Source organism: Peromyscus leucopus, chromosome 10 (assembly GCF_004664715.2).
Source record: "Peromyscus leucopus breed LL Stock chromosome 10, UCI_PerLeu_2.1, whole genome shotgun sequence".
In the NCBI taxonomy this organism is placed as follows: domain Eukaryota; kingdom Metazoa; phylum Chordata; class Mammalia; order Rodentia; family Cricetidae; genus Peromyscus; species Peromyscus leucopus.
Window position 1 is genome coordinate 73,577,111 of NC_051071.1, and position 27,027 is coordinate 73,604,137.

Sequence of the window (27,027 nt, forward strand, 5' to 3'; positions counted from 1 at the left end):
TTTGTTTCATCAGAAAACAACAACAATAAATACAACTGAACAGATTATTATAAAGTTTTTGTATTAAAAATGAAATGTTACAAATTATTAGAGGAGTATAACAGGTAGAAGTCACAGAAGACAAAATATTCCATCTTGTAAACTTCAAATTTTATAGATATCCATACTAAGTATATTCACATTGTTGTGAAACTAATATCCCTGATACTTTCATTTGGGACAATATAGACTTCATAATCAGTAAGAATTGTTAAAGGTGTTCCTAAAATTATTATTCTCACTTAAATTTATTTTTTATCTTATAAAAGTATGATTTTATTCCAGTTTTCTTTTTGATCTGTTCCCTGGTAAACTTCTTATAAGATTTGCTTGGTAAAACAAGTCTAATGTTGTGTCATATACATACATAAGTTAGTTCATCTAAATTGTGCTATATACACACATAAGTTATTAATCTAAATGTCCTCTCATGGCTCCTTCAGAGTTATTAAATGTATTTGATATTATAACTTTAAAGGTGTAATGTACACCCATTTAACTCTTATAATCATTCTTTAATATTGTGTAAAAGTAGGTACTTCCAGTGTTGACTGTATATACAACTGATGCATACAGTGAGTATGCACACTCTAACTGCTTCTCTTTATTATTCAAATAGATATCCTATACAATGATAGGGTAGAGGAATTCATGAAGCACATTAAGAAAATTTCTTTTTTCTTTATTATTATTATTAAGAAATTTTCGAGTCACTTTACATACCTACCACAGATGCCCCTCCCTTCTCTTCTCCTGTCCCTCAACATTCCCCCGCAACCTACCTCCCATTCCCACCTCCTTCAAGGCCAGGCCTTTTTGTTTTTACTCTTTCTCTTAAATCTTCCTACTTCAAATAAAGATAGAGCTATCCTTCCCTATGTGGGTTGATTTTTGGTGCCTCTTAAAGACATTTGGCTGGGTAGGTACCTGACTCAGAGTTGGTGTGTCTCATCCACCTTTCTCTCTGATAGCACTTTAAGAAGCTCGTGGACATGACTATTCCAATATATAAGCAATACAAATATTGTCAGTATCAAATACATACTGCATCATACATATCAGAGTTTCATGTATTTTATCATGCTCATCCACTTAAACAACCTGACATCCTCTGACAGCATCTGTTCTGTGTGACACATTGCCTTTAGGTATTTTGCTAGCAAAAGAGCAAGCTAGAAGGATATGCCTATCTGCAATACTATTGTAATGTTTAAATTTGCGTTGTGTTTATTTTTTTTTTTTTTTTTTTTTTTTTTTGGTTTTTCGAGACAGGGTTTCTCTGCGTAGCTTTGCACCTTTCCTGGAGCTCACTTGGTAGCCCAGGCTAGCCTCGAACTCACAGAAATCCGCCTGGCTCTGCCTCCCGAGTGCTGGGATTAAAGGCGTGCGCCACCACCGCCCGGCGCGTTGTGTTTATTAATATGTTCCTTTTTAATAATGTTAATATCAGGTGAAAAGATGGCTCAGCAGTTAAGATTACTGGCTTCTCTTCCAAAAGACCCAGATCAATTTCCAGCAACCACATGGTAGCTCACAACTATTTGTAATTCCAGTCCCAGGAGAGATGACACTAGGCAGCCCAGATAGAGCCAAGATAAAGCTAGGCATTGATATGCTAATGAACTAACCACAAGGTAGCACTGATATGTGAGTGAATCAGATGTAAGCTGTGACCCCTAATAGCACAAAGATAAGGCAAAATGAAAAGAGACAAGCATTGGAACTTTGGGAGTGGCTCCTTGGATCACATGCTGTGCTCCTTCTGAGAAACAGTTTACTGGAGCTTTATGTTGATACTCATCTGAAAGAGGACTTTGAAACTGGCCTCTGTGTGTGACCCTAGCTTTGGTTACCATTGCACTTCCAGCATTGTCGATAAGCTCACACATGTCCACCTGTGCTTGCAGGGACCTTCTGGCCCCTCACATGTGGTGGCCTGACACAGATGAAGGACTTCACCATGGCATGCTTCCTAAGCATCCTCATGGGAAGAGATTTCCCAATGGAAACCTGCAGCAGCATTTTCTGCCTGACAACTGATCTCTGCTTGGTGAGGTTTCTGTTTGACTTTTATTAACATGAAATTATAAGAAATGTTTGTTGTGAACAAACTGATTATATTCAAAAGACAAATCTTGTGTGGGCATGCTAGTTGCTGAGGTCCCCACTGCCCACTGGCCTTGCCCTCTGCATCCTCACTCTTACTTGGTTGTCTAATCAAACGCTACAGCTGATGAGCAAAGTGCAATTGTGAGAGCAACATTTATCCTTAACCATAAACTTTGATCTTTGAAAAAATGTTAACTGAGGAAGGATGTTTGTCAGATAGTGTATTTCTGAATTTATTAAATATAGATCTTTGTCTTATTCAGCATTCTGATAAAAAGACAGTACATTTTATTTACATTTTCTACATCTTTTACAATACAATTTCATTCTTTTCTTTAACTCCACTTAACATTGTCTGCCTTTTCTGTTCTGAGAAAATCATCAGTAGGATATTATGATAAGATATATGAATTTTTCAGTTATCTGTTTTAAATCAATCATTGAACCAACTACCTCATATACATGCAATTACCCAACATCCAGCTGTGATCATGACTATTATGTGTATAACTAACATTTTGGTGCCGGAACCGAGCGGGCGCTTCCGGGCACCCTGTGCCTGGAAACCCGTGAACCGGGGAATCTGCTCCATACGCGACAGACCACTCTCCATTCGCCTGAACCACATCCAAATTGCATCCAGCACCGCTTTCTTCGATTGGTGATTCCCCCCATTTTTCCGCCAGCGTAAACGGTTTCCTGAATCTGTGAGAACGACTGTTGATCATCCAGCGCCCCACACATATTCTTGAGACGGGGGAACCCCCAACCACAGTCTTAATTGGCTATGGTCGGCCCCTATCGCAGGCCTAACTTTTCTAGCTGTCTCCCACGTCTGCAGCCTGAGATATTTCTCGCATTAGGGCCACTGCCGTTGGTGTGTCCTGGGAACCACGTGAGGCCGGCACGTCTATCCCCTTGACGAAGGGGCAAATGTTGTCTGGATTCCCGAGGAATCCTTTACTCACCGTGGAGGGGGACCCTGCTTCTCTGACTGACGAGTCAAGGAGCAGCCTGTGCCCGGTATCCGTCCTTGGCCTTGGGGACTCCTGGGGCCTTGGCTCCGGATCATGTTTATTTTTTTATTTTTTATTATTTTTTTATTTTTCTGCCTCTCCACTGCAGACATGGAAAACAAGGCTTCCAACCCTGTTAGTCCTTCCTCTCCGTTAGGCTGTCTTGTTGAAGCTTTAAAACCTCTCAGTTTAATGCCTTACATAAAGATTTCTACTCGTCTATGTTCAAAAAAGTGGCCTAAGTATGCCTTAGAAAATAACAAAAAATGCCCGCCGAGTGGCTCCTTGGATACCGATATTTTACAGGAGCTATCCAATTACTGTCAGCGTTCAGGCAAATGGAAAGAGTTGCCCTATGTGATAGCATTTTTCTTTCTCAGTGCTAAACTGTCTCTTCTAGATTCTTTTTCTCCTGCTCATATGATGTTAGCTATGCCTAAACCGGAGGATTCTCTGACTCCGGACTCTCTAACTTTAGATCCTGCTAATGAACCCCCCTCCATCCGACCTCCGGCTCCAGCTCCTAGAACAACCGTTCCTTCTGCTCCAGACTCTTCCTCTTCGAAAGCTGTTTCTTCCTCGGCAGCGGCTGCTTCCAAAGGCCCTGCCCTGGCTCCAAACCTCACTCCCCCTACCACCTGCTCTCGAGCTGCTAAATCGGCTGATTCCAGCCATCCAGACCCTTCCACTGTTCTCCCTTTGCGAGAGGTGGCAGGAGTGGATGGACTGGTTAAAGTTCATGTTCCATTCTCTCTAGCAGAACTCTCTCAGATAGAAAGTAAGCTGGGTTCTTATACGTCTAATTCTGCTTCCTTTATTAAACAGTTTCAATATATAACTCAATCTTATAGTCTCACCTTTCATGATATATACATGATACTTTCTAATAATTTACTTCCGGAGGAGCGCAGGCGGGTATGGGAGCAGGCTAGGACTCATGCAGACGAAATTCATCAAACTAACCTTTCATACCCCCTGGGAGCTGAGGAGGTTCCTGACCGAGAGCCACACTGGGACTACAACACCCAGAGTGGCTGTCTAGCCAGAGATAGGTTTATTACCTGTCTCCTGACAGGCCTCCATAAGGCTGCCTAAAACCAGTAAACTATGAAAAACTAAAAATGGTAATTCAGGATAAGGATGAAAATCCGTCTCACTTCTTAGAGCAGCTCACCAAGGCTCTACTTCAGTTCACCAGCTTAGACCTGGAGAGCCCTGAGGGCAGGCAGCTACTAATGACCCACTTTGTCTCACAGAGCTTCCCTGACATTAGGGATAAACTTAAACATTTAGAGGCCCAGGCCCAGGCCTCTCCTTTGCTTGAATTTTTTTTTAAATATTCGTTTATATTTGAGAAAGGGGAGGGTTTATTTCATCTCATAGCTCCCTGTCCATTACTGAGGAAAAGTAGGTCAGAGGTTAAAGGCAGGAATCAGAAGGCAGAACTGAAGCAGATGTAATGGAGGGACTCTGGTCACTAGATTGTTCCTTATAGCTTGCTCAGCATTTTCATTTTTATTATGTCTTTTATTTTTTGAGAATATGATGTAATTACATTATTTTCCCCTTCCCTTTCATCTGTCAAAGCATGAAGATATGAACAAGATATGACAAGATAAATTAATCAGTGAACATTTGGAAGGCAGTTCATAAATTAGAATGATGCTGAAATTTAGCTCATGTAGTACATTCTCAATGAGCTCTACTCATTCTTCATTTTCTTTCCCATCTTTATAAACTTTTGATAAATGAATGAGCAGGATTTTATGGCAAGGAAAGTTATGGCTGCAACACAGGCGAGTAGGAATCCAACCACATCCAGAGAGTGGTACTGGTACCAGGTGAGGTTGTAGGCAAGTGGCCTCAGGTGCTTGGCCCCTTTGTGGCGCATGACAAACTCAATCCAGAAGATGGCTCTGTCCAGGGGCTTTAATGGCTGGTCATGGTGAATGGTTGATAACCACATAGCATTCTCTTTATAGCTGAAAGAAGTAAAATTTACATCAACTTACATAATGAATGAAAATGCACGTGTGTAATTTTTGTGTAGATAGTAAAGATAATTACACAAAAGTAGAAGGAAAATGAATTATGTTTTCTGTTCATCACTAGGAAGATCTTCAGAGCTCCTTGAGCATAGAAAATGAAAATGGGAAAAGATTAAATATTCCTAAATTAGAATTTGGGGATAGCTATGCCTTAATATCAAATAAATCAAAATGAGATATTATTTGATTATATAAAATTCAGCTATCCATAAGCAATTATTAATAACTTGGTGTGCCAACTGCATACTATTGTCAGGGGGTTTCAATAAAAGACAAATCCCAGCCGGGCGGTGGTGGCGCACGCCTTTAATCCCAGCACTCGGGAGGCAGAGCCAGGCGGATCGCTGTGAGTTCGAGGTCAGCCTGGGCTACCAAGTGAGCTCCAGGAAAGGCGCAAAAACTAAACCCTGTCTCGAAACTCCCCCCCCCCCCCAAAAAAAAAAAGAAGAAGACAAATCCCTTTCAAATCTGATTGGTGGTGCAGATTTGTGTAAAACAGAAAGAGAAACACCAATGCACTGAATCATGCCCTAATTTCTCTCTTCCTACCACTATTTTTGCCTTCAGGAAAATTCTTGCTCCTTTGGTCTTCAGCAAGAAGCAAAATGAAAAATAAATAAATAACAAATACACATGTTAAAATGTTATACTCACGAAGGATTGTCTATGACTGCCTTCAATGCCTTGAGCAAATCTGACCCTGACATCGTTCTAATATTTAATGCAACAGCTGCTCCTTTGGCCACCATGTAGGCAATATTATCATGTTGATCTCCAAACAAAGGAAGGCCAATCATAGGGATTCCAAAATGGATCGCCTCATAGATGCCATTGGCTCCACCATGAGTTACAAAGGCTTTGGTTTTTGGATGACCTAGAATAAGATGAATTCTGGTTAGCATTAGTTAGCATACTTAGTCTTGCAATGAAAAATGTATACTATCAGTAACTGAGAGCAGATTTTCTACATATTCTTTTTTTATTAATTACATTTGTTTATTTAGTTTACATCATTTATTTAGTTTACTCTCTCCTTATCACAAGAAAACCTACATGAAGATCCTATCCTCATAACCTCAGTGAAATGTTTTTCTATCTTAGAGCAAGAAGATACTAAATTTTAGAGAGATGTTTGCAGATTGGTTTATGACGTGAGACTTGAACTATGAAATACTGATTTCCAGTTGAACACATGGAGTACATGGCAGATAAGAGGAAATGAGTGTTAAAAAAGACACAAAAGTGTATACCAGAACTTGTTATTGTAAATAAATAATTCATTCACTAGATGTAATATAAGGTATTTTGAAGTCAAGTAGAATAGGTTTGCTTTCCAGTCTTACCTAGAAGGTCATTCTGAGGGAGCCATTTGTAGACTCTGGTATTGGTTCCTAAGGTGTCCGGTGTTTTACCATCAAATCTCCAAAGTACCTGTTAAGTGTTAGATAATCTTTATTGCTGGAGAAATTTAAAATTATATAGACTGAGCAGGTTATATTTAGGAATATAAGTGGGTATATATACATATATATGCATATGTATATATAATCAAAATAATAAAAAAAATCTACGAATCTGAAAGATAGCAAGGAACATGGATATGAGAGTGCTTGGAGTGACGAATGAAAGGGGAAAATGATGCAATTGTATTATAATTTCAAAAATAGAAATAATCTAAATAGAACCTTTTAAGTTTAGATAAGCATAGCTAAATACCTTCCATAGGAGGGAGGAAGAAATCAGAGGAGGTGAGAAATGAGAACTATTGAGAGACTGAGATGAAGAATGTGTAAGCAGTCTCTGTGATTATTTTTCCATTCAGACAGATTGAGCATCATCATTTTCCAAGCAGAGATATTTAGACAAATGAGATGGTTGATGATGTATGAAAATATTTAATACACTACCATGGTGATATAATTCAATTTCAGAAAGAGTAGCTAGCACATTACTAATAATTTTTATTTTATATAAATATATTTTGATAATTTGAATAGTCTAGTTTTAATATCATTGTAAATGCTTCAGAGTTTACTTTTATTCACTTTTTCCATGTTTTTAAATGAATTTCAAGTCTTTGTCCTTGATTATTTATTCATGACAAATATTTGTGTTGTACAACCCTCTCTGGTCTGGAGTTCTTTGAAACAATGCCATCATGTTGGCCAATACCAATATGGAGCCATCTGACCCATCCTGAAGAAACCTTGCATAGTGTAGCGCTGGAATATTGTCCAGGAATGGAGTCACATGAAGAGAATGCTGAGTGCTTGAGAGAACACTCTAAGAAAACAGGACAAGAGTCTTGTGACCTCAGTTTCTTCAAAACACATGACTGTTCTTGGCATGTGTTTTCACCCTCCTCCCAGGTGTAGCAGAGAGGAGTGGGTGAACTTCAGGTTAACCACTGCTGCTTGCTAATGTTATCCAGAGAATGTTTAAACTGTCCTTTCTGTGACTCTGTGGTGGCTTGCAAGAAAATGGCCCCCTAGGCAGTTGGCACTATTAGGTGGTGTGGCTGTGTTTGAGAAATTGTGTCACTGGGGGGGAGGGGGGGGCTTTGAGTTCTCTTTTGCTCAAACTTCCTTCAGTGTTACTTTCTGGGGAGTTCCTGTTGCCTGCAAGATGTAGCACTTTCAGCTCCAGTGCCATGTCTGCCTGCATGCCACCATGCTCCCCTTGATGATAATGGACTGATTCTCTGAAACTCTCATTAAGCCATCACAATGAAATATTTTCTTTGTAAGTGTTGCCGTGGTCACAATGTCTTTTCACAGCAATAAAAACCTAATTAAGACAGCCTCTATGGAATAACATGTTTGTTTTGTGTCACACATGGCTTGTTCTTTTGATTGTACACAGCTTCAACTCATGTGATCTTTGCTCTAGTGACCTTTCTTAACCCTCAGAGTATGCATTATCTGATTCTCTGAATAAAATTGCCTATTGCATGAGACTTTAGTCTGCCTCATTTATTAACTCCATTCTCCCAAGACCCACTGTTTCTGGAGCTGTGACAAGCTGCTTCTGAACAGGGAGATGAAATTGGCTATGTGATAAGAGTGGGGGAATCTCACAGAAGGAGGTGAATGAGAAAAATGGGGCAGAAACTGGGGAAGGCTTTGCCTCATGTTGAGGCTTGTGCATCCTTTTTTTTTTTTTTAAAGGAGGAGCACAGGTATCAAAATCACAGCTATTAGTCTGTACAAATTTCTTATGACTATAATCCCTAGTTTCCAGAAGAAGGTTCTTCAGAAGAAGAAGTGTAGCACAGAGTCTGAATGAATACAAAAGGAATATAAATAAGGAGAAAAGATTCCCATTCAATTTTGGGTCACTTGGGCATTGATTTGGACCATTATTACAATACTTAAACAAGATGACATTATTAACATGAGGAAGAGATGGCTAATCCTTGGCATGAATACAAACTGGATGATCACATCTTAAAACTGGTAAACGAGGCAAAGGAAAAACAAGAGAAGATTTTCCCAGTGTAGATAAATGAAAAGTAAAAATAGCACCACTGATAACTGCGCAGGTGTTGACTCCCTCAGCTCCCTTACTTGAGTCTCCTCTAAAGATGTTTCCTGTATTGCCTAAAGAATATCCTGAATCATGGGGTGAGGAATCTGATAATAAATCTAACCTTAAATTCTCTTTATTGTTTTGACGAGGATTTAGGAGAGCTTATGAGAAAGCTAGCTTTACAATCTAGACAAGCTAGTGTATGGCATCGAAAAGGAGTTTATTTACGAATTCTTCTCTGGCACCATAAGCTGAGTTTGGTACTTCCAGTGAAATTTCAAGAAAATCAAAATATTTATCAGTGACTAGAATGGATACAATGAAAGATTTTAAGAATGCTTGTATTTCCTATGTACCTACTGCTCCATGTACTTATGAATATCTTTTTGATTGGAACAATAATGCACAATGTTTGCCATATGATTTTCATATAATTTCTAAAATAGTTCTTAGCCCTTTCAAACTTCTTCAGTGGCAATTGTGGCCTGCAGATGAAGCCCATAAAAAAGTTCTACAGCTAGGACTGAGGAGTAATCCTAGAAATGTCAAATGTGTAATAATGATAGGGACTGGTAGGTGGGTTTCAACAGATTATCAGGTGCATAACATGCCTCCTGCAGCTCTCCCACATGTTAGGGTAGTAGCCATGGCTGCCTGGAGACTGATATGGAATCTGACTTTGTGTCTAGTTAAAAAAAATCTATGCATAGTCCCTCTGAGCCTTATGTTAACTTCATAGGGAGACTCAAAGTTGCTATTTAAAAATCAATAAAGCAGAACAAATTCAAGAGTTATTATTAAAACAATTTCTTCTGATAAATGACAATGAAGATTGCCAAGGATTAATCAAGCCTCAAAGAGAGACATAAAATGTTATGGACTTTCTAAAGTTATGCAGAAATGTATGGATCTATAAACATAGAGCAAAATTAGCTGCTATAGTAATCTATGCTATACAAAAACAGGTATTAGCAAAGTGTCCACTTAAAGAAGCAATGTAAATTGCCCCTACAAATATTGAATGTTCAGAATCAATGAATTCCTGGTGTTCCCTATATGCAAGAAAGGAAAACATTGGGTTAAGAAATGCTGATCTAAATGTGATAAGGATGGCAATACATTGCCTGACAACAATAACAGTACCAGTCAACACCAGGGAAGCATGTTGAGGGGTCCTATCCTGCCTCAAACAGTTAGACTTTTATCGGGTTGCAATAGTTTATCCTTGAAAGGAATCATAGTTCATACAAGAGTCATTGATGAAGATTGTACAGGTGAAATTGCCAACTTGATCACAGTGCCTACTAATTGGTCATTTAAAGCAGGAGAAAAAAATGCAGTTATTTTTGTGGTCTGTATAATCCCTACATTAAAAAAAAACAACAAAAAAAAAAACCTAGCTGTGTGAATGAGGATTTAGTAGTACAGATAAGACTGTAGCATTAAGCACCTTACTAAAAGAAAATAATAAACCATTATTGGATTTAAAAATAAGAGGAAAAAATGTTTACAAAATTCATTGGTCATGGAAATAATGTTTCTATTATAACCATGAAATAATGGCCTTCTGAATGGCCTGTTATAGGGGAGTAAAACTCCACCCTGATAAGGTTGAGAACTATGAACTCTAGCAAGATTAAACAAAATGCTACAAAATTGCAAGGTATGGGCCCAGGAGGCATATTGGAAGTTCTCGAGTCTTATATTACTCAAATTCTGATTCAGAGACTTTCTCTAACAAACTCATGCAGAAATCTATATGCCGGACTTTCAGGCTGCCCATTCTTCACAATCGCAATTGCTGATGAAAAGATTGGGTTACCAAAAATGAAAAGGACTATGAAAAGAGTTAAAGGGATTAGGGAACCTATATTCCCACATGGATAAGATCAAAAGCATGGCTTGGGTTTTTCATAGAAGCCAAAAATTATATAAAAATCTAGTGACTCTGTCTGGACACCGAATAGCCTATTTGTAAGAGAAAAGTTATGGGGTCTTCACAAGTTAGTCAGAGAACAGTGGAGAATGGGCACATAGAGCCCTCTTTATCTCCCTGGAATCCTCCTGTTTTTGTAATTAAGACATAATCTGGTAAATGGAGTTGGTTTGTTGACTTCTGAAATGTTAATACCACCATGTGGCCAATGGGAGTTTACAGCCTGTTTTACCTACAGACAGCTATTGTTAAAGATTGGCCTTTAAGAGTTTTGCATTTAAAAAGATTGCTTATATTATACACATTCATCCTGATAATAAGGTATATTTGGCCTTTTCTGTTCCTCACTCAATCATAAAGAACCTCAGCTCTGATATCAATGGACTGACTGTATTACCCTCAAGGCATGGCAAATCCTCTATTACATGTCAATACTATGTAGGAAAGCTTTTAGAGCCTGTGAGGGAGGCCCTACCTGAGGCCTATATTTATTAGGTTTTAAACCTGGGACAAATGGCTGAGGTGCCTATTTCACATTTCAAGGCTGACCTGGCAATCCCTCAGTTTCTACATGTCACAGGGCTTTCCTGGCTGGTATAATCTGCCCCCTTTTCTGAACTCTCCAGCCCAGAGGACTGCTGTTCTTCCCTATATAATCCAACCATTATTGTTACCTGCTCTGTTTTGTACCTTTGGCTATCTGGTCCCCTCTCTACCCTTTCCCTTCACCTCTCCCCTCCCCTCACATGGCACAGCTCAGTCTGTTCATGTCCGCTCTGGACTCCCCCTTTCCCTGTCCCTGCCTCTGGCTATGCTCTCTCATATATCTATAATAAACCTTCTCTTTCATCATACCTAGGGACAGTCATGTGCTTCCCCTTCCTTTTTATTTTTTTCATTCTATATTATTCATTATATGGATGATATCCTGTTAGTAACTCCCAAAAAGAAAGAGCTGTAATCCATATATGACTTGATTCAATATGTGCTACATAAAAATAGGCTTATTATTATACCTCAAAAGGTGCAATGATCATGGACTGTGTAATATTTGGGGTAACTAGTTACTAGAACAAGTGCTAAGAACCACCACCCCTGCCCCCTACAAATGTCCTTTAGACTCAACAATTTAATAATACTCAAGAATGACATTCAACTATTATTAGGAAATATTAATTGCCTACTAGGAATCCTCTAGTGTAGGAATACTATATTATGTGCTAACCAATCTATTAAATCTCTGAAAGGAGAGACAGCATTGAGCAGTCTTTATTTTATCTAGAGAGGCAAGGGAAGAATTACAGCTTTTGCATTGAAAATGAAGGAGGCAGGCTGGAGAGATGGCTCAGAGGTTAGGAGCACTGGCTGCTCTTCCAAAGGTCCTGAGTTCAACTCCCAGCACCCACATGGTGGCTCACAACCACATGTAATGAGATCTGGTGCCCTCTTCTGGTTTGCAGGGACACATGCAGGAAGAATACTGTGTACATAATAAATATTAAAAAAAAAAAGAAAAGAAAATGAAGGAGGCATATGCGTATATGTAGATCCTTTGCTGCCTTAAAGTTACTTATTTTGACCACTAAATTGTTTCCTTCAGGTAGTATATCACAAGAGGATAAGTCATTGGGATGGGTTTATTTATACCATAAGGGCCATAAAAATACTAACTGCTTACCATACTCTTCTTGCTCAATTAGTAAATGAGGGAAGGACCCAATGTCAAAATTATATGGATTTGAGTCTTGATGTATTATATTACCCCTAAATAACAATAAGTTTTAAAGAGAGTTTCTGAACTCTATAGATTTTCCAATTTCATTTATGCATTACTATGGAAGGATAGGAAACTGTTTTAATTTCATCGTTCATCCTATTATTTCCTGCAATGTATTTTTGCTCTCCTCCCAGGTGTAGCAGATAGGAGTGGGTGAACTTCAGGTTAGCCACGACTGCTTGCCATTGTCATCCAGAGAATGTTTAAACTGTCCTTTTGGTGCCTCTGTGGAAGATATATTTTTGCCACACATGGCTTGTCATTATGATTGTATAGAGCTTCAACTTATATGATCTTAACTCATGTTTATTAACTCTCAGAGTATATGTTGTCGAGTTCTCTGAATAAAGTTGGCTATTTCATGAAACTTTAGTCTGATTCACGTATAGGCTCCATTCTCCTAAGTGCAACTAACTCTGGATGGTGATAGTATAGGTTTTAAAACAAGACATTAAACCTTCTGTATCATTTTCACCCAAAATGACTTATGTTCTTTGTAGAGCAATTTCTGTGGAGAAACAGGCTCACAACATGCCTACATTGTCTGCACTTTGGAACTCCATCTGCTGTCTAAATGATGACTATGACCACACCAAGTGAGAGTGACATTTCATTTCATTCATATAATGTGCTTTTATCATATTCACTTCCCCACTCCAATATTCCCTAAGCTACCCCTTCCCTATCCACTCCACTTAGTGACCTTAAAAAAAGAATCTTTCAACACAATTGGTCAATTGTGCACTCTAAATATTCTAATCTTAGAATGATGGACTTATCAGGAGCTATTCTTTTCCTCTCTCACATGCTAATCATTGTCAATAGTTCCATGGCTTTGGGTGGTATTGTATATATACCTCCCTTCTCCATGATCAGATTTGATCTGTTTTTAGTTGCACAAGTTTTGTTCACATTTTTGATTCACATCAATTCAAATCTAAGCAATCATTATTTTTTCATGAGAAGTCAATTTTGCTTTAGGATTCTAAGAATCTTAATGTCAATATACAAATGTCTAGTCACTAATGGCAGGAAAATTGCATATAGAATTTTGAAGGTGAATCCACATTATTGGATTGTCGCTGAGATTGGAAATATCTTCCCCCATCTCTACCTCATTCTCTCTTTCCCTCCCTGGGTGTTCTGGGTTATGTTGTAGTATATATGAGCCAATTCATGTGTGTTAATGCTGTTTAAGAGTTCCAAGGCGATTGTGTGGAATGGAGAAGACTACCTTCTTCAGATATTCATTCTGAAGTCTCTCCTTTTGGAGACAGAATCTCTTGTTTGTTTGGTTGGTTTTTTTTCTACTTCTGGCCCACAGGAATTCTCCTATTTCTGCCTTCTATTTCTGATAGGAATGTTGGTATTACAGAAACATTCAGTATCATTCCTGACTTCAAAGGGATTTGGGGATTAAAACTGAGCTGATCACACTGCACTGAAAACATTTAACACACTGAGCCATATCTCTTGTTCAGAAGTTCATTAGATGTAGCAAATAGATGTTAAACATGTAGTAAATGCTACATTTTATGAGGTTCATCAGGGCATTCTAAAATTATTAACTTATTTGGGGCCAGGATTGGAACTGCTTTGGGTATTGATGAGCATATTAATCTTTGCAAGGATTCTTTGCAGTCTACTGTAAATAATTTGCTATTCATAGGTGATGTTATTGAAAAATATCTCCAAAACTAATGACACTACTTTATGTCACACTGATTGTTATGTATTCCTTATGATGAATTGCAGATTTTCCTGCAGAGTTCAAAATGTTCTGTGACATGAAAACCAGTCCCAAACTAAAGCCTATGATAGCAGCTAATGTTAGAATTCTCAATCTCATAAAATTGACATTATCCACATGACTAACAAGAATTTGTTATGTGACTGAATTATGTAAAGGATTGAAAAATTAATGTAAGTGATTAAAGAGAGGCTGTTACTCTACAAAAGGTAAAAATGTTCATAACTATGCAAATTTAATTCATAGGAAATTAGTTTGTGGTATGTTTTATGAAGTGGGTCTTCTGAAACTTTTTTAACGTTAAGTTCCTCTGGACTCCGTGTTTATTTTCATATTTCTTCCTTGGATAGTAGGAGCTTCACTCTGACTGGTGACAAGCAGGGTCCTGTCTTTCATCTTTTATGATGCACAGAAATCACTGTGAGGGAAGCTCCCATCTCTACCTTTCCTTTATCTATTTCTTCTCCACATATTGGCAGTCCGGTTGAGACTAGACTGAAAGATATTTTTTTTAGCTGCCTTTCTTTCAATTAGTCAAAAATATACTCTGATTGAGAGTTGGTGAGCCTGGGACTCCCTTCCTTTATATGGCCCTCACAACCTGTACACTGAGGAGGCCTACTCGAAAGTTATAATGTAGAGTCATGCTACATTCCCAACTTTTTCAATACCTGCTTACTGTTATTCTGGTAGAAATAATAAATAATAAAGGCGCCCTCCTGCAAAATCTAATGTATGCAGCAACTTTAAATATTCAACAAACACAATAAGTGACTCTGATGCATTTGACTATCTACGTACTCTAGATAGCGAGTCATCATCAAGTCAGCCTTTCAGAATGTGCCCACAGTGATCATCGTGTTTTATGCAAGTCACTCTCAGTCAAAAACACCTTCTGTAGCATTGTTCATCTGTTGTGAATATCTGTTTCTAAATGTGGCTAAGGTAGATGAGAGCTTTCTCACAACTTTACCTTTCACACAGTCATTTCTATAATCAGACCTTCAAGGACTTTCATAGACTTAGTATGTGAACATGGAACACTTTACCTCACCTTTTGTGGAATCTGGGCAAGGGCCCACGCAATTGCATTGGCCTTTTCTTCTGTCATGTCTCTGACCATTGACCCCAGAGTAAACACCACAACACCATGATCTCCAGAGCTCTGGACAAAGTCTTCCATTTCCTGTGATGAGAATTTGTTTCATGACTAAATAACAATTATAGAAAAGTTACTTATGAAACCTCTATGGAAGACTAGGAGAATAAAAATTGAAATGTTCCTAGGAATTTTTAGAATAGTGGTGTTAAAACATAGAAGACAAAAATGGCAATGTCAAAGACTTTGAACTCCGTAGGCATCAATACAGCGTGTACTCACACATTGTGCCTCAAACATTCTAAATATTTTCCTCTCGCAAAATTAAAACTCAGGAGTGCAAGCATCATATATGAAGTAACCATAAAACTGTATCTTCATTTACATGATTTCATCCTACAGAAAGGGTGACATTTTCCCCTTGCTATTTCATTTTTCTCCTCTAATAGCTTATTTAATATTATTAACTAGTATTTAATCAAATAATATCTCTGTTGTAGTATGTAAGTATGTGGCAGTTAACACAAACTCCCTATTATGATTAATAAAATGTTTTGTTTCTTTGTGAAATAATCATATGTTCGTGGTAAACATGTACTACATAATTTCCTGATATTGTGCATAAATAGGGTATTCTCAGAGATGACTTCCACAATTTACTGGTTGGATTAAAAACTATGTCTATGTTGTTTCTCTAGATATCACAATTACCTTGGATATATGTTCATCATAGCTTTTGATGATTAATAGTGATACGATGAGTTTAACTAATTTAATTTTTGTATCTTTTGTGAATGGTTTTATATGTGTTTGTGCATTTTGCACATGTGTGTTTGTGTATGTATATGTGCTTATGTGTTGAGCACATCTGTTTGTGTGTGTGTTTGTGTGTGTGTGTGTGTGTGTGTGTATGTGTGTGTGTGTGTGTGTGTGTGTGTGTGTATGCTGGATTGCTTCCCTGTCTTTGCTTTAGCACATGGATGCCAAATCTTAAAATCTGATGTCTTCTTCTATCAATCTTTAACATAATTTTTGAGACTGTCTCACATTGAACACAAATCTCACCATTTTTAACAGAATAGTGGACAGCAAGCTTCCAGTATCAACCTGTTTCTGCAACCTCAGTACTAATTCATAGTAATGTGTGGCGTCATCCAGCTTTTTACATGGGTATTGGGAATGAAACTTACGTCCTCATAGTTGCTTGCTAAGGATTATCAAATGGCTAACCACCAAGTACCCTAATTGACTTAATTTAACTTACTGATAGGAATATTTCCCAGGTCTATCACATTCTTTCCTGAGTTTATTGAACTAGTTAGCAGGATGTTTAATTCCACTTCCTATATCTCTCTATCACTGGGAGAAAAATATAAAGAGAAGTGTTCAATCACTTTCACCAGAAATCAAATCAAATGAAAAAGAGATTACAAAAGCACATTTACCTTAGGCAAGGGTTTTGCAGGTTTGCAGTGGAGTCCTCCAACATAGTCAACATTTGGTAAAGTTGGGTGAGGGAACTCCATATCCCAGTAGGATCTAATGAGCCACATTTGTGCTTTGCCTACTGTCTCAGCGAAGGTAGTGGGCCTTCCTAGATGAAGAAAATGAGCACATAAGGAAGAGAAAAGTTGACGGGATTGTCATCTGAATATAAAATACATTTTCTTAAAAATGAAAAAAGTTATTATTGATGTAGAACATGTGCATTTTAGAACCAGTGTTTATTGACATGTAACATAATTTGCATGTGTAATTCATTTGTGGCTCACATAATATACATAAATGTCACTGTGGGTTTATTTTTAAAGCAAACTGTAAGAATTACCTCATGTTTCCCCAGTAATTTAAAATAATAAATAGTCAATGAAAAAACTCACTAAGCCTCTATATGAATGGGCACACACTTACTCCTCCCTAAAACTTGAAAAGGAACAATATAAATATAAGCACTCATTTCAGGTCCAAAAGTCACACCACATTGTGTACCCTGTGCAGACTTCCCCAGGGTCACTGCGGTTTGTAGTTAGTCCTTCTTCCTTGTTTTGTCTAAGGAGCTGTAAAGTTGATGAATGTCTGAATTTCTCGTTAGTGTCTCTACTTCGGTTTCATATTAAAAAATTAACAGTACTTATCCTATAAAAACAATATCAAAATTTTCAGAAAATATAACAATAGGAATTTATGGCCAGTCTTAACTATGGCATTTTTTAAGAGAATAAAACATGACTTCAGAAAGTAAAGACGGAGTGCATGTGTGTCTCTGCTTCTGTAGTGTTTAAACAGTGGAGGTTAGGAAAGCACACAATAAAGGATGTGGCATTGGCAGGAACCTCAGTTCCATTTTTAAGCCTGTGAACTGACATGGTATCTTTCGAGAATAAGGGAATTCTCTAGAAAATAGAGAAAATATTTTATGATTTATATTTTTCTTGATGTGTCTGTGTGAGTAGGTGCTATGCTTATTCAGGTGCCTGCAGATGCCATAAAAGGGCAGCAGCTCCCTGAAACCAAAGTTACAGGCAATTTTGAGCCACTGAACCTGGGTGGGTGCTAGGAACAGAACTCAGGTACTCAAAATGAACAGAAAACACTCCACCTTTTGTCATGATTTCAGATCCCACATTTTCATTTTAAATAAAGACAGTGGCCTGTGTAAAAGACAATGATTTCTTGAATGTCATATACATATTGAAACTGTAAAATATGTCATCCTGTAATCTACAGTAATCAAGATTTGGTTAACTAGCTAGTGACTTATTAAAACAGATGAAAAAATTACAGTCAGATGAGTAAAGAATCACTTAGGGAAGTCTGCTTCCATCTCTTTGCTACTGTCTAGCTCACCAGAATGTCCCGTGTCAGGACTGCTGCGTGCTTCTATTTGATCAATATCGGGAGCTTTTACAGGGTTAGTGAGTTTGGTAACTAATATCGTATTACATTGGATCACCTATAAAAGACAGCTTCACTTTGTATTTCATGGACATATTACATTTAAATGCTTGGGAAATTTAGGTCAATGAGTTCCTGATAAGAAACATAACTTACCCAAAGTTTCACTGTAAAACTGATCCCATTTCTTCTCATTAAATGTCTGGAACCAAAAGTCAAAATAAAACATACATATCATATTTTGTACCCTCTCCATGAATGTCATTTGCCCACCTAATCCTGACAGAATCACAGGTACATAGGAGGGCGGGAGTGTAAATCCTCCACTGTACTTTTCCATTGTATAACCAGGAGTGAAGCGAAGACTGTACAGAAAAGGGATCTGGAGAAGTTCAGCTATCAGCTCCCCGCAGGGGCCAATGGCATCCGAGAAAAGGACATCAAACTTGGAATTCTGTAATTTTGTCATAAGTTGTTTGTTTGTAACTGTGTCTTTACAAAGACTTAGAAAGTAATCAGAATATTCATCCATCAGGTTTTGTAGCAAAGGAGAGTATGATAAACATGTATCTCTTGGTATTTCATAAGTCCATACATCCACAAACCTGTTGAAATACTTTTCCAAATCGTCTTTATTGACAGATGTGTGATAAGTCTCAAACTTCAGGCTAGGTGATTTTTGCGGATCAACAGAGATAGAAGATGCAGGTCTCAGAACTGTCACTTCATGACCCCTCTGTACAAGTTCATCCAGTATTGTCTTCAGATTCATCCAATGACTGAATTCCATCGGCCATACCAACACCTTCCCACAATTCCCAGATCTGAAGTAGCAACTCATCTGCAGGAGCAGCAGAACAGACATCCACTTCACAGGCATCCTAGGAAATCAAATCCTCTGTTCACAGTGTGTTCCTTTTTGTCATTGTTCATCCTTATATCCAAGATGAAAAAAAGCCATGAGTTAAAATATAACCCAAGTTGGTTAAAGCAAATACACTAATTGACTGCACTGAACTTCGGAACTGACTAGAGATAGTAAAAGCAAATATTCATTATTTCATATTTGCATATGAGTGTTTAATGTCATGTTTTACAATAAAGCAAATTGAGGGTCAGTTAACTCTTTGCATAACTTTTCTGTTTGTAAGAGTTTTGAATAGTAGCAAGAACATTGGTTTAGTGCAATGTTAGTCTCAACTTTCTTCTCATCACAGAACACAAGATGCACTAATTACACAGTTTATAAGTATTTTCTGGGTATCAATTTTCAAGAGTTTTTGTAAGGATGTTTATTAATGTATTCACTTATATATAATTTCTAAAATAGCTTGACAGTGCGCCTAACTCACTTGACTGACAGAAGCCCTGGGAAGCAGATATGCAAGAGCCTCCTCCTACACATGTCCATAGGGAAGCAACTGAATAGACTTGCCTGAGTGATATTCTCTCATAAGGCATCCAGTTGCTTCGACTTACATGTCCACTGGTTTATCACAAGCCCAAGAAGAAGCTGAATAGCTTCTTATCAGAATCTTAGTCCACAAAGACCTTGAGAAATAGATGGAGACATGTATATATTATTAATATTATATTATTAAAATATATTATTAATAAATATTAATATATATGTACATATATTCCCTGCTCTCAAGGAGACACCATGGCCACTCATCCTGAGATCAGCAATCTCTGTAAGGTTGCCCAGGCAGGTCTTGGATACTGACATGTGAGCTGCCTGTATCTTTTGTGTGCCTTGGTATTCTGATGAAGCTATAAATTTTCAAATAACTCTAGAAGGCATCATCTAGAGACCTTCTTTCATTATAGAAGCTACCTGTAGTAGTCAATGTCTCATCACATTGACAGAGTCTTTCATCAAATCCAAATTTTGGTAACACAGGTGTATTTTGTCCCGTGATTTGAAGGGGTCATATCCATCAGTGCAAGCAAGGTCTATAGGAGTGAATGTGAGGGGATCATGTGAGAGGGACACCCCACATCATGGAGAACTGAGAAGTTAATTCTTTTCTGGAATTTCCCTCACAGATATACCCAAATATTTCTTTCAATAGTGCTTTTACCAGTCAACTTAGCCATAAGAATTCTATCAACTCACAAAAAAAAACAATAAGAGTGAAGAAAGGCCTGATAGATACACAAACAAAAAATATAATTAATGTTAACATGTCAAATTCCTTAATTAAATCAAACAAGCATCTAATCATGAGACTCTATATATAAGAAAATTACTTCATAGGTAACAAACACTTGCATGAATATTGGAAAATACATATACAAAAGCATACTACAAGTAGTAGATACACTTATAAGTGTCAAAAATAGAATTTACTTAAGCGTGTAAAATATGATCTCTAAGATCACTATATATTTACAAAAATATCAGTTTGACAAATGGAAATCACTATAATACATACACATTCATTTATATTCCACAAATATTGGATGTGAATAAGAGACTCTACCACAGTAAGAATTGGAGTTCTGAACACCTAACTTCAAATCAATGGGGAGATCACTCAGGCAAAAATTTATCATAATTTAATATATAGGTCCTTCACTTGCTTAGTTAGAGTTACTCCAAGGTATTTAATATCATTTGTGGCTATTGTAAAGGATGATGTATCTCTGATTTCCTTCTCAGCCTGTTTGTCAATTGTATATAGAAGGGTTACTGATTTTTTTTGACTTGATCTTGTATCCTGCCATGTTGCTGAAGATGTTTATAAGTTGTATCAGTTCCTTGGTTGAATTTTTGGGGTCAGTCATGTATACTATCATGTCATCTGCAAATAGCGAAAGCTTGACTTCTTCCTTTTATTATTATTATTATTATTATTTTATTTTACAATACTATTCAGTTCTACATAACAGCCACAGATTCCCTTGTTCTCCCCCCTCCTGCCCTCCTCCCCTTCCCCCCAGCCCACACCCCCATTCCCATCTCCTCAAGAGCAAAGCCTCCCCCAAGGACTGAGATCGACCTGATAGACTCAGTCCAGGCAAGTCCAGTCCCCTCCTTTCCAATTTGTATCCCCATAATCTCCTTATGTTGTCTTATTGCTTTGGCTAGAACTTCAAGTACTATATTGAATAAGTATGGGGAGAGCCAACAGCCTTACCTTGTTCCTTATTTTAGTGGAATCGCTTTGAGTTTCTTTCCATTTAATTTGATGTTGGCTGTTGGCTTGCTGTAAATTGCCTTTATTATGTTTAGGTATGTTTCCTGTATTCCTGATCTCTCCCAGACCTTTATCATGAAGAGGCGTTGGATTTTGTCTAATGCCTTTTCAGCATCTAGTGAGATGATCATGAGGTTTTTTTCTTTCAGTTTGTTTATATGGTGGATTATATTGACGGACTTTCCTATGTTGAACCACCCTTGTGTCCCTGGGATGAAGCCACTTGATCATGGTGAATAATTGTTTTGATGTATTCTTGGAGTTTGTGCAAAGAGATCCACGGTCAGGCCCCAGGTAGAGCTCCAGGAATCCAATCGGCGAGAAAGAGGAGGGACTGTATGAGCAAGAATTGTTGAGACGATGATTGGAAAAAGCACAGGGACAAATAGCCAAAGTAGTGGAAACACATGAACTATGAACCAATTGCTGAGGAAACCCCAACTGGATCAGGCCCTCTGGATAATTGAGACAGTTGATTAGCTTGAACTGTTTGGGAGGCATCCAGGTAGTAGGACCGGGACCTGTCCTTGATGCATGAGCTGGCTGTTTCGAACCCGGGGCCTACGCAGGGACACTTTGCTCAACCTGAGAGGAGGGGACTAGACCTGCCTGGAATGAATCTAGCAGGTTGAGCTGAATCCCCAGGGGAGTCCTTGCCCTGGAGGAGATGGGAATGGGGGGGGGGCTGGGGGGAGGGCAGAGGGGGAGTTGGGAGGAGGGATGACAGGAAAATCTGTTGCTGATATGTAAAATTAAATCAAATTATGAAATTAAAAAAGAATTTAATATAAACTCAACTGGCTAAACAGATAGTTACAGAAAATTACATTCAACAGGTATAGGATACACATCCCCCTCAACAGCACATGGCACACTGCCTTGGAAAAACCATGAATAGGACCACAGAAACTATTCCCAATAAACTAATACAAATTAAAAACACAGTTTATGATCATAGCATAATAAAACAGTAATTTAGCATAGAAACATTGTAAGTTGTAAAAACACAGAATTTGAAAACTTCATTTGATATTTCCAGTAATCCAAGGAAGAAATTATAAAGGAAGTAAAACAGTTTCTTGAAATCAATGAATGGAAACACAGTCCACCAAATTCTATGAGGTAGGGCAGAAGATGAAAGGGGACATTTTATAGCACACGTACCTACATAAAGCCAGACAATGTTCAAATAAACACAAATTGTTTAATTCAGGTCCCCAGACAAGCAAAAGTAATTAAAACAGAAGAAATTAGAATAGGATTCATGAAAGTCCCTGAGGAAATTGCACTCAAGGGCTGTATTAACAAGTGGAGGTGACAGTAAAAGTGTTAGAATAAGCATAATGCAAATGCCCAGAGATAAATAAGTTGTTAATTGATGACCAGCATATTACAAAGAGAGAAGGGTGTATATAAAGTAAAGAACTAATACATTCTGGAATTAATAAGAACATTTTTTTGTAAAGTAATATAATTAAAATGTAATATTTGTGAATGAGTAAATAATAAAATGTCTACAGTCAGCATGGATCAGAATTGGTAGGTTTTCTGATTTCTTGAATGAAATTGACTTGTAATGTTACCAATAGGTCATTCCTGACTGTTCCAAAAGTCGTCAGTAAAGCAAATAGATGCACTTTTATCTTAATACTCTACAGTGTTTCTTTGTCCCTAAATTGTATGTTAACATTCTTTTCAGTTTACCTGATTTATTAAACTTAACTATTTTGTGAATTCATTCAATGTTGTCTCGATGTATCTCTTTTCTAACTTATACCTTAGCATCACTCATTACAATAGATAAATTTTTAAGAAGTCATCTAATCAGACCCATAATTCTTTATTATTCCTAGTTCATCTCACACTGGTTGACCTCATTTCTTCTAAAATAGTGCTGAGTCACTTTCAACATCACTTATCAGTTTAGCTTAAATAATTCAGCAAAGTGAAGATTACTCTTTCTGTACCTAAGAGGAGAAGTATATAAAAATAAAAAATTCAAAAGATACAGATATTTATTATACATGCTCTTTATATATAATATGAATATATTAAGAAATAAAACTTGAATATAGCATATCTTTGGAAAAGTGTTCAGTTATATAATTAGACATGTTATTGCAATTAATATTTTTCTTACACACTGGCTTAATAAGGACAAATATCTATCTATCATAATTATAGCACAAAACAACCACTTTTCAGTTTCCTGCTTGACAGTTGTACATAAGGAATGATGATATTTAAGAAAAACTAGTGGGCCCAAGAATATGAAATCCTCTGTCTACCTGACTCCACTGATCTAACTAATGTAGAAAAACAATTCAACTTACACTCATTCTCATTTCACATTTGGATGTCAGATATATGACCACTGTTGTGGCCACAGAACAACACCCAGCTCCAAACTCACCTTTGTTAGAATTCCTGGGTGTTCTCTTCCTCAAACATTTCATTTCCAATAGGACTCCAAACCTCTTGCATATGATTCTCTCAACATGAGGCAACACATAGCTAGCAATATGCTACTAGACTGCTAATATTTGCAATGCAAAAAATGAAAATTTTGAAATCATATTAATTGCTGTATCAATTTCTAACTTTCGCTCAGTTTCTAAATTTTCTTTGCTAAATATCAAATGAAAATCTTGACATATTATTTGTTTCCCAAATAGGGGATTATTGATCTTTATGAACCTGGGACCCTATGTGTTTAATTTAAAATATTACATATTTTACATAAATAATGTAAGAAGAAACCTAGTATTATGTCTGTAAGACATCCTTCAATACCTAAAGAGTTCTGCATGTTTCAATTCAGAAAACTGTTAGTCATACAATGTGTTCCTGAAGTAGTTGACTCAATTTCATGTGTTTTCAAAATTAAACTCATGGTTCTCTAAGTTTTTCTCCAATCTCAATGGTGGTTGGTATTTCTACCTTTAAGAATTATATTCAAATTAAAGACATATGCCTGGGTTATTAAAGATGTAGAATTTTATAAATGAAAGAAATCATAAGTAAATTCATTGTTTATTTGTGATATGATTAAATATTTCAATTATTATGGAAGTGAATGAGTTTTAAAAAAATAATAGATACAAACATCATGTGAAAGAATTAGTGAACTTCCTTTTTCCTTGGTGGATCTTGACTTATTGTCCTTGAAATGGGTGTTTCCTAAGTATTCTAGAAGGTGCCCACAAATTGCATAACAGTTATGAGTTTTCTCAATACTTTACACAAGGGGTCTCTTCATTTTTAAACTGATCTCAATTTCTCTTTCACAATTCACATCATCTCTACTCATTGAGATAGGTTGGTTGTTTCTAAATGTCATCGTATTAAACAAACAGCTATTGGTTAATTTTTACCAGGATACCACAAAATGACTGACCTCATTTCTTCTCCAATGATGCTGATTCAGAGTCATCATGACTCATGATTTAGTTTACATGTTTGAGTAATATAAAAATTACCCTATTTGTACCTACAAAAAAAACTATGCAAATAGAAAACTTCTGAGTGAAGACAGATGCAATTTAAACTAATTTTATATTTTCTTACATCTTGAATTAGTAGAGATAAGTATCCACCATGCCTGATTCTTTAAATGACTTCCTGTTTTGGTTCCTGTTTGACAGAATTGTGATATTAGATGGAAACCAATGGCCCTCCAACATTGACTCCTCTATCCAATATTGACATAATTATTTCAGTAATTAAACAACAGCTATGCTTATATGTCAATTATAAATATATTTCTGGATAGCTCATAAATAATTATCAGTGTTGTTTCAATATGATATCCAACTCTATATTTATCTTTCTCAAAATAGTTGCACATTATATTTCTTTTTAAGCACTTCAATTCTAAAAGAACTCCATGCCTCTTTCTTATGGTATATTGCCATGAACCATACCTAAGTAGTCATGATACTAAGAGTACTAGGGTAGGTATGTAGTACTTTTTTCCAAAAATATCTGTTGACTTCAAATGGAATGACTCACAATGATACCCTGCTATATCCCTAGACCAGTGTCTCATCCAGCCATCATTAGAGAACCTTCCTCTTGCAGTACAGGGGAGCTAATACACAGATGCACAACTGGACAATGTATACAGAATGAGAGATTTGGCAAAACTCAGTCCTAAATGAGATGTCTTCATCAAACCACTACCCTCTGGGCTCTGGGAACATGCTGGAAGCGGATGCAGAAATATTGTAGGAGTCAGGAGGGATGGATGGCATCAAGCAAACAGTTTCTTCAAGATACAATGGATCTAACACATGCATGAATTCACAGAGACGGTGGTAACATGTACAGGACTGAACATGTTCAATCCAACGGGGTCAAAGTACTAAGAGAGGGACACCAGTTCTCATATCTAAACAAGAAGATATGTCCTATTAACAACTGCTGCAAAGGAAAATTGTTTTTATTTTCCAAATAAAATGTTATGGGATATATAAACCCCATTTAAATATAAGCCTCATGTCAACTGTAGACTGTTGACACAATACAAACCCAATGGTATTTTTGTAGATTTATGTCTCATATTGCTTTGTTTGGGCACTTTTTGTCTTATTGGTCTTTTGCTTGTACATTAGGGTTTCTGATTTTGTGTTTTTAAGGATTGTAGGTGCATATTTCTTGTACTATTTGTTGATAACTTTTCTAAGTTAAGAAGGCATGGAATTGGTTGTGTGGGGAAGTAGGGATGATCTGGGAGTAGATGAGAGAGGGAAATGATGATCAGAATATATTGCATGAAGTATCAATAAAAAAGAAAAAATGTACCTTTAGATTGTTTAGAATTATGTACTCAATCTGCTGTCCTACTGTGTGCTTAGCCTGTTTAAGTTTAACCTGCGATTAAGAAAGCAGTGACACCAACCTCATCATGCCTTCCAGTCACAACCTTTCACACCTGAGATAAGTGTGTAGCTTTAAGCTATGTGTTATGCCATGCTTGTGACCCAGAGTATTATATTGCGCATATGTATGTGGTGGTAATAATTTTCTGCAAACAGAATCCATACTGATATGACCCCTAAGAGACAAAAATATAAATTTCAAAGGCAGCACTTGGACATAAGTTGATAACCCCGGTGTGTGGGTTTGGGTGTTGTTTCAGGCCAGTTGGTGTCAGTAAGGTTACTTCTTCCCTTGTGAAACCCCCGTAAAGATATATGTAAAAGTATCTCTGCTCCTTTCCCACAGCATGTTTTCTATTTTGATCAGTAAATATAGAACAAAGACCTTTGTTTTTTTTCTTTTTTTTCTCTTGTGTGTATCCAGATTTTTTTATTTTATAATTTAATTTAATTTTACATATCAGCCACAGATTCCCTTGTTCTCCCCTCCCCCACCTTTCCCCCAGCCCACCTCCCATTCCCATCTCCTCCAGAGGATTGAGTTCAACCAGGTAAATTCAGTCCAGGCAGGTCCAGTCCCTTCCTCCCAGGCTGAGCCAAGTGTCCCTGTAGAAGTCCCAGGTTTCAAACAGCCAATTCATGACTGAGTACAGGACCCAGTCCCACTGCCTGGATGCCTCTCAAACAGATCAAGCTAATCAACTGTCTCACTCATCCAGAGGGCCTGATCCAGTTGGGGTCTCCTCA

The 27,027-nt window shown here is 37.2% G+C and overlaps 1 protein-coding gene across 1 annotated transcript; it reads right to left on the minus strand.

Annotated features, from left to right (window-relative positions):
* Positions 1 to 4,646: 4,646 nt before the first annotated feature.
* LOC114707680 (UDP-glucuronosyltransferase 2B17-like) lies at positions 4,647 to 19,077 on the minus strand. The gene is made up of 6 exons (XM_028890522.2): positions 18,354 to 19,077; positions 16,748 to 16,896; positions 15,258 to 15,389; positions 6,556 to 6,643; positions 5,867 to 6,086; positions 4,647 to 5,146 (listed from the first exon to the last, which is right to left on the minus strand). The coding sequence occupies exons 1-6, from the start codon at positions 19,075 to 19,077 to the stop codon at positions 4,867 to 4,869; spliced, it is 1,593 nt and encodes a 530-aa protein (XP_028746355.1). The 3' UTR covers positions 4,647 to 4,866.
* Positions 19,078 to 27,027: the final 7,950 nt, after the last annotated feature.